Genomic DNA, 8,020 nt, shown 5'->3' with positions numbered 1-8,020 from the left:
GGCGCCCGGCCCTCCCCACCACCGGCCCGGGCGCCCCGCGGCCCGGGCGCCGCCTCGGAGGAGCCGGCCGCCAGCGCCGCGCAGAACTTGCGAAACAACAAACAGCCCGACATGTCGGAGTCGGCGGCCGCGGGGCCCCCTTCCTCCCTCCCGAGCCTCAGGCCCGGCCCGACCCGGGAGGGGAGGGGGCGCCGCCGCGACAACTTGTTCCGGGCCCGCGCGCCACACACGAACACACGCGGGGCGCACACACATACATACACACACACACACACACACACACACCCCTGACACCGCCCCCTCGGGCGGCCCCGGGGCCCCCGGGCACACACTCGGCCACCGCCCAGGCGCGCACCACACTCGCAACATTCCTGGACACGCAGCCAGCACGCACGGACACACTCACACACTCACATCCGCTCCAGACACGCTCCTACACACGCATTCCCGGCACACTTGGCATTCACTCGGACCCACGCAACCCCCGGCGGCGCACACCACCAACCCCAGACACTCCCACACGTACACATCGCGCACACAGCGCACGGACACACACGTTCCGGACCCGTTCCCACGCCTTCACACACGTACACGGACCTCACAAGCACACACACCACACACGCGTTCCCCGATCCACACGCGGGCAGAATCCACAGAGCACTCCCGGTCACACGCATAACACAAACACACAGCACATTCGCGGACACACAACAGGCAGCACTCCCTGCCACGACATACAAAATGCAAACAAATGCAACACATTCGCAGATACAACTCCGGCCACACAACCAAACTCAGATGCACACACACAACCTACTTGGCCGCACAAACACTACACACTGGCAGGCGCACAAGACAGTGCACACCCAATGCCTCGATGCACACAACATTCACCCCAACACACTTGGAGACGCACAACACACACAGCACCTTTTCATGCACACATAACTCATGGACACACAACATTCGCAGACACACAACACCCTGAGCATCGCTCGCACATCTAACACTCGGTCACACACAGGAGGCAGGCTCGGAACGCCCGGCCACCTAATACTTACACTTTCTTGAGAGCTACGCCACGGGCCCCGGGGGCTCCGCGGGGCAAGCTTGGTCCGACCGACGCGCGCTTACCTGCCGGAGTCTCGGTCTCAGGCGCGCAGAGCTGGAAGGTGAGCGCCAGGACCAGAGCCTGGGCGCGGACCATGGTGCGCCGCCGCCCGCCCCGGGGCCCGGCGCAGGGGGTGCCGCCGCCAGAGCCCGAGCCGAGCCCAGCTCGAGGCGAGCCAGAGCCGGAGCGAAGCGGCACGGCGCTGAGCGGGACTGGCGCCGAGTCCAGAGCGGGAGCCCGAGCAAGCGGGGCGCTGACGTCAGGCCCGGCCGCGGGTTCCGCGGTCTCGCAGCGCCCCCTGCTGGCAACCGCGCGCGCTGCAGCCGGTCCGGTCTCCGACTGCCCGGGCGCGCCCCTCCCCCACTCCTGCACACCCTCTAAGGGGTCCCGGGCGGGGCCTTGAGGCCCACCTGCCTCTACATTCACCCAGCACCGACATTCTTAAGCCAGCACGCTCACTGCCCACACTTAACTCTGGCACACCATTCTCGGGGACAGAGACCCAAAGACACTGCTTCTCTGTCACCTTCGCTGCTTGAATCCCCTCCTTCCTAGGCCCCTCCAAATACAGTCATGCATACCTCCAACGACAGAGTGCTCATCTCCTACCAAAGCCAGATGGTTGGGTCTTTGGAAACCCTGGAGTTTAAAGTTGTTCATAATATTCCTTTTTTGTCCTTTTAATATCCATGGGATCTGTAGTGATGGCCCCTCTTTTATTTCTGCTATTAGTAATTTATGTCTTCTCTCCTTTTCTTAGCCTGATGAGAGGCTTATTGATTTATTGATGTTTTCAAAGAACCAGCTTTTGGTGGAGTTGATTTTTCTTTTCTGATTTCCTGTTTTCAATTCCACTGATTTCTGCTTTTTTTTCTTTCTTTTGCTTCCTTTGGATTTAATTTGCTTTCTTTCTTCTAGTTTCCTAAGGTAGAGGCTTAGCTGATTGATTTTAGATATTTCTTCCTTTCTAATATATGCATTCACTGCTATAAATTTCCCTCTTAGCACTGCTTTTGCTGCATCCCATAAATTTTTATAAGTTTTATTTTCATTTTCATTGAGTTTTAACTGTTTTTCTTATTTCTCAACATTTTTTCTTTGATCTGGGTGTTATTTTTAAGACTTTATTTATTTATTTATCTGAGAGAGAGAGAGAAAGGGTGCACTTGCAGGGGGGAGGGGCAGAAGGAAAGGAAGGGAGAGAACCCCAAGCACACTCCATACTAAGTGCAGAGCCTAATGAAGGGCTTGATCTCACAACCCTAAAATCATGACCTGAGCCAAAACCAAGAGTCAGACACTCAACCAACTGAGACACCCAGGTGCCCCTGATCCATGTGTTATTTAATCTCCAAGTCATTTGGGGTTTTCCAGCTACCTTTCTGTTATAGATTTCTAGTTTAATTCTACTGGGGTCTGAGGGCAAACATTGTAAAGTTCTAGTCTCTTAAAGTTAAGATGTGTTTTATGGCCGGAATGTGGTCTCTCTTGGTGAATAGCCCACATGAGCTTGAGAGGAATGTGTATTCTGCTGTTGTTGGATGGCATAGTCTACAGATGTCTATGATTGATGGTGTTGTTGAGTTCAGCTATGTCCCTACTGATTTTCCACTGATTCTATTTCTGACAGAGGAGTGTTGAAATCTTTAACATGATAGTGAATTCATGCTGGCTTTTAGAAAATTATTCCTTTTCATGCCACAAAGTCTGCCTCTGTCACTAATTCTCCTTGGTCCTTGGCTACCTCTGGCTACACAGGTTAAGTATATCTGGGCCTTACCCAATACAGGCCCTTGTACAATGATGTTAAACTTGTTGTCCATTACTATGTCCAGATGCTTTCTATGTGCTTTACTCACAAGGACTCATTTAAGCCTCACCACTATTATTTATTACTCCCATTATACAGTTGAGGAAATTGAGGTTCAGAGAGGTGACTTTTCCAAGGTTGTGTATTAGTATGTACTGGCACCAGGTTTTGAGTCAAGACCATCTGGCTTAACTTGAATGGAGGCTGAGACTGCCTAATCTGGAGCAAATTAACAAATACCAAATGGTGATTCATTCATTCAATCATTCCTCTAAGCCAAGGTAGAAATATAAAACAGAGCAAAATTCCTACCCTCGTGGAGCTTACATTCCAGTGGGAAAACAAGAACAATAAACAGCCATACAAGCAAATTCTCTGGTACATGAGACAGTGATAAATCACGGCTTCTGTTATCTGGGACAGAGATATGCCAGAGAAATGGAGGGAGAAACAGTGAGGAGGGGAAGAGATTATTGCAGTTTTATTTATTTGTTTTGGGTTTTTTAAAAGATTTTATTTATTTTTGCAAGAAAGAGAGAGAAAGAGAGAGAGAATGAGCATGAGCAGAGGGAGAGGCAGAATCCCCTCTGAGCAGGGAGCCCGATGTGGGACTTGATCCCAGGACCCTGGGATCATGACCTGAGCAGAAAGCAGACGCTTAACTGACTGAGCCACCCAGAGGCTTTAAAACAGAGCACCTACCATGTGACATAGTCATTATTTTTCTTACCCACCCACCCAGAACATGGGTTCCCTAAGGGCAAGGATTTTGTCTTGTATCCCAGAGCTTGGTGTCTAACATGAAGTTGATGCTCAAAAAATACCGAATGGATAAATGAATGAATACAGATAGACACGGTCTTTGCCCTGATGAGGCTTACACTCTCAGGGAAAAGACCAACAGCAAACATGCAAAATATGTCATATACAACTTGAGTTGTATATGACAGTCTAAAGAAAATGGAAGGAATAGTGTGATAAATAATTAGGGGGGATCCTACTCGAGTTAAGGAGATCCAGGAGGGATTTCCTGAGTAAGTGATGAGGTATATTTGAGCTGGGACCCGAAGTAAGAGAAGGAGCCAGCAAATCAGTGGGGAGGGACGCTGCGGCCAGAGGGGACAGCCTGTGCAAAAGCAGGAGCTGGTGCTTTTGAGGAACAGCCAGGCCCCAGGGTGGATGGAATGGAGTGAGGAGTAAAGGGAAGCCAGGTGCCACCAGAGAGGCCAGCAGGATTTGCAGGGCATGCAAGACACTATGGGGCTTTGGGTTAAACCCTAAGGGCAGAAAGAAGCTATTGGAGTATTAAACAGAAGAGTAAAATCCCTTTTTTTTTTAAGTCTTCAGATGAGCCAGGTGGAGAACAGGCTGTGGTAACAGAGGGACCCGTGGGCAGATGGATCTAACTAATGGCCAGTGACACCTGACAGAGCCTGAGGGGTCATGGTCTATTTAGGTCCTCCCTGTGCACTGCATCCCCTGCAGGCTGCCCCCTAGCCGAGGGTGGCACCCTGAGGTTGGCCCATGCCTGGAGGGAGCAGGGCGGAGGGCTTCTGGACTCTTGGCCCTCTCTCTCTCTCCTGAGCCCTGACGGGCAACATGCTGAGCTGGGGAAGGGGCCAAGGAGACAGAGAATTAGACAGAGTGAGAATCACAGGGAGAAAGTCAGAAGCAAGAAAAAAGGTGATGGAGAAGAAACAGATGTTGGAGAGGGAAAAGACAGGAAGGACCAGCCAGAACAAGAAACTCAAGGAGAGAAATCCAGTGACCAGAAGAAACAACCCAGGGTGATGCTGTTTGCAGATGACTCCTGTGAGAGATTCCTGACAGTTTACCATTGATTCCATTTTTTGGTATGTGGACACTGGGGCTCAGAATGTATGCGGCACTTGTCCACTTACCCACAAAACTAGTAAAGGGTGGGCCAGATTCAAACCTAGACCTGACCAGCTCTACACCTCCTTTGTTCTTTGTGCAGGAGAAGACTACAGAGCAGAGATGGTCATGGAGGGAGAAGGAGAACACGTGCAACAGGTGCGCAGATGAACAGAGACCATTCTGCTTCACTTGAAAAAGATCACGGATTTCTACTAGCCTTGAGTGGCCTGGAGTGACCCTCCCAAATCTAGGGGGAAAGAAGACAGCACCGCAGACAGGGCCAGGCCGTGAGGAAATTCAATTACTTTCAACTCATGGAATATTTATGACACCTACCCTGGGCCAGGCCCCATATTGGGTGCTGGTGTCATGGAGATGTGCCAAACGTGACCCACTCTTGTCCGGGGGTGGGGGGGGGGAGTTGGACATGTAAATAAATAAGGAACCGTGTCCTATAGGCCATAACACCAATTCAGAGAAAACACAAAGGCAGCAAAGGTTGACTCAGCCCAGGGAGTTGGAAAACAATATCAAAGAAATGATATCTGAACCTGGAGTTTCCCAGGCAGGCAAGGCTGGAAGAACATTTCAGGCAGAAGAAGCAATGTGAATAAAGGCACAAGACGGAATTGCTCGGAAAGGTATCAGGTGCTATTGGCTCATGGGCTAAGCACAGTCTCATAGCAGGAGATAAAAACAGTGTGGGACTCAGAATACAGGCCATGAAACTGGACTTGAACCCCTCAACCAGTCGTTATCCATCAATGCCCCTGGGGAAACCCGGGTGCTTCTCAAGCGAAGCTGAGGGATTCTGCCACTGAATTAAAACTACAGCCATCTTTTTCTAACTTGCAAGAAGGTAACTTAATTACACTGAATAGAATTTTCTTTGTTTTAAGGTGCTTTTCCTCCATACACTTTTAGCATGTGGCAGTTGTGCAAGAGAATGATAAAGCTAGTATAGAATCAGTTTCATTTTGTTTTGTTTTTTTTTACAGTTTTAAGTTTAACACATCAATAGTTCATGGTGTTCTACAAAGAACTGTGACTACTGGATCTAAGTATTGGGAGTCACAGAAGGACTCTAAGCAAGGAAAAGACAAAATCTGATCTTTCTGTTTAAAAAAAATCATTCTGGAGGTGTCTGGGTGACTTAGTGGTAAAGCATGTGACTCTTGATCTTAAGGTTATAAGTTCCAGCCCCATGTTGAGTATACAGCTTACTTAAAAATAAAACATTTTTTTAAAAAAATCATTCTGGAGGCCTGAGAAAGAAGGGAACAGGAGGGAAAGAGAGGGGAGAGGATTTCAGTTAGGAAGAAGGCTGCTAACACAGTTGATGTCCTGGACTGAAAGTGGGGGCTATTGGGATGAACAGGGGACTAAGTCCAGCCTCCAGAAGGAAGACCTATAAGATGATCTCCAGGCTTTCCAGCCAGCCTGTCCAGGGAATTCAGAGGAGCCGATCTGGTAGAGAAGATAATGTCAACATCTCAGTGTCACCTAGAGAGACTTCAACAGAAGTAGATCTGTGTGTCAGAAGGTGCGCAAAACTGGGTATTGTTGTGTGTGTGTGTATGTGTGTGTGCACATGCACATGGGCACTCACATCAAGTGTGGGACCAAGTCTTTCCACTATCGTGGGACATCAACTTTCTCTAATAATAAAAACAGGTATAAACATTTTTTTGAGCACATAGTACGAGCCAGACCCTAGTCTGAGAGTTTTACATATGATATTTCCCATCTAATCATCACAATAACCTAATAACATTTATCAAATGCTTTCACGTGCCAAGCATTGTGCTAAATGCTTCAAGTGAATAATAGCTCACTTGATTTTCACAACAGCTTTGAAACAAATACATTATTTCCTTCATTTTAAGGATAAGGAAATGAAGACACAGAGAGTCTGTGTCTTGTCCGAACTTAGATGGCTGGAAAATGGCAGAGCCAAGGCTCAAAGCCAATTTTGCCAAAATCCAACCACCTGCAGCTTTTCCCAGAGCACTTTGCTCTCTTCTCTTCCTCAGAGAAAAGGCTTTGAGCTGGTAGGCTTTGGGTCAATAAAATCTAGAGAAAGGAACTCTTCCTTATTCTTCAAAGCCCTGGCTCAGTGTTTGTCTAAGCCTGTTTCCTGGGCCACCTGCATTAGAATATTCCTGAAAGTGTGTAGGAATTGTAGATTCCTGGACCTGTTCCCCAAATTCTAATTCAGTAGGCTCAAGATGGGACCTCAGGTGATTTTTATGCACACAGAAGATTTTGAGTGGGGCAGCCTCCAATAGCACCTCCTGCAAGAACCCCCATCTCCACCCTGGCTCCTTCCAGGGCACCTTTCTCCTTCAGACTCCAACAGTGCCCTCTGTCCTACTCTACCAACAGGGTTTTAGCTATGTTCATGTCTCACCTCCAGTAAAAATATGATCTAGTGTCTTTACTGGGCTACATCTTCTTACAAAGCTCTTCCATTGTCCCACTAAATCCCTTCTACACTGTAAGCATTTTGAGAGGGGGCCCTCCTCGCGATCCCTCCTTTAGATCTGAACACACTTAGCATTTTACAATGTGCTCTTCTGTCCACAACGTTATTCTATTGTTTCATCCAATCCTCACCACAATTTTGAAGGAGGTATATTGTCCCCCACTGTACCCATGAGAACAGAGCTTGAAGCTTCAGACACTAGCCCAAGGCGGCCAAGCTAGAAAGCAGCAGGACTAGGAGTTGAACCTAAATCTTCTAGCTCCAAGCCCAGTAGTCTTGCCTCCACATCAGCTTAAATCTACTCTATTCAGTGGTAGGGAAGTAAACTTTGCTTCCCTATGCTGTTAACAGGATAGCAGGGAATAAATGAGGTGATGTCTTAAAAGGTCTTGCACAGTGGGCACTCAATAAACGGTGGGGAGAAGAAAAAACTGAGGTCAGGGAAGGGTAAATGACTTCCCCCAAATCAAACACCAAATCGCAGACTGTAGACACAGCTCCAGCCCGGTCTCAAACGCTCCTACTTGGAAGAACAACTTGACCGGCTCGGATTTTCCGAGACTCCCTCCGGTACTTCCAACTCCCCCATCTCGCGCCCCGCCCCGCGCAGTCTCCCGAAGCGCCACCGCGCGGGCAGCGGAGGAAGGGGGCGACCTTTTAAAAAGAGCAAGGGGCGTGGTCACGCGACGGGGCGGGGAGGGAGGCGGGGCGCAGGCGCGCGGACGCAGGCCGATGA

The 8,020-nt window shown here is 49.1% G+C and overlaps 1 protein-coding gene across 4 annotated transcripts in view; it reads right to left on the bottom strand.

The window, feature by feature from the left end:
- PTPRU (protein tyrosine phosphatase receptor type U) overlaps positions 1-1,325 on the bottom strand; it is an 83,355-nt gene extending 82,030 nt beyond the window's left edge. For 3 of the 4 annotated variants that reach the window (XM_034648044.1, XM_034648053.1, XM_002929557.4), the window contains exon 1: positions 1,135-1,207. In XM_034648044.1, coding sequence (XP_034503935.1) covers positions 1,135-1,207 — 73 coding nt within the window. Of the gene's footprint in view, positions 1-1,134 lie in introns of all 4 variants that reach the window. The other variant, XM_034648034.1, reaches the window with a different exon arrangement.
- Positions 1,326-8,020: the final 6,695 nt, after the last annotated feature.

This window comes from Ailuropoda melanoleuca, chromosome 2 (genome assembly GCF_002007445.2).
Source record: "Ailuropoda melanoleuca isolate Jingjing chromosome 2, ASM200744v2, whole genome shotgun sequence".
In the NCBI taxonomy this organism is placed as follows: domain Eukaryota; kingdom Metazoa; phylum Chordata; class Mammalia; order Carnivora; family Ursidae; genus Ailuropoda; species Ailuropoda melanoleuca.
The sequence above is the reverse complement of the archived record's forward strand: the minus strand, read 5'-3'. Positions and strand labels throughout refer to the sequence as shown.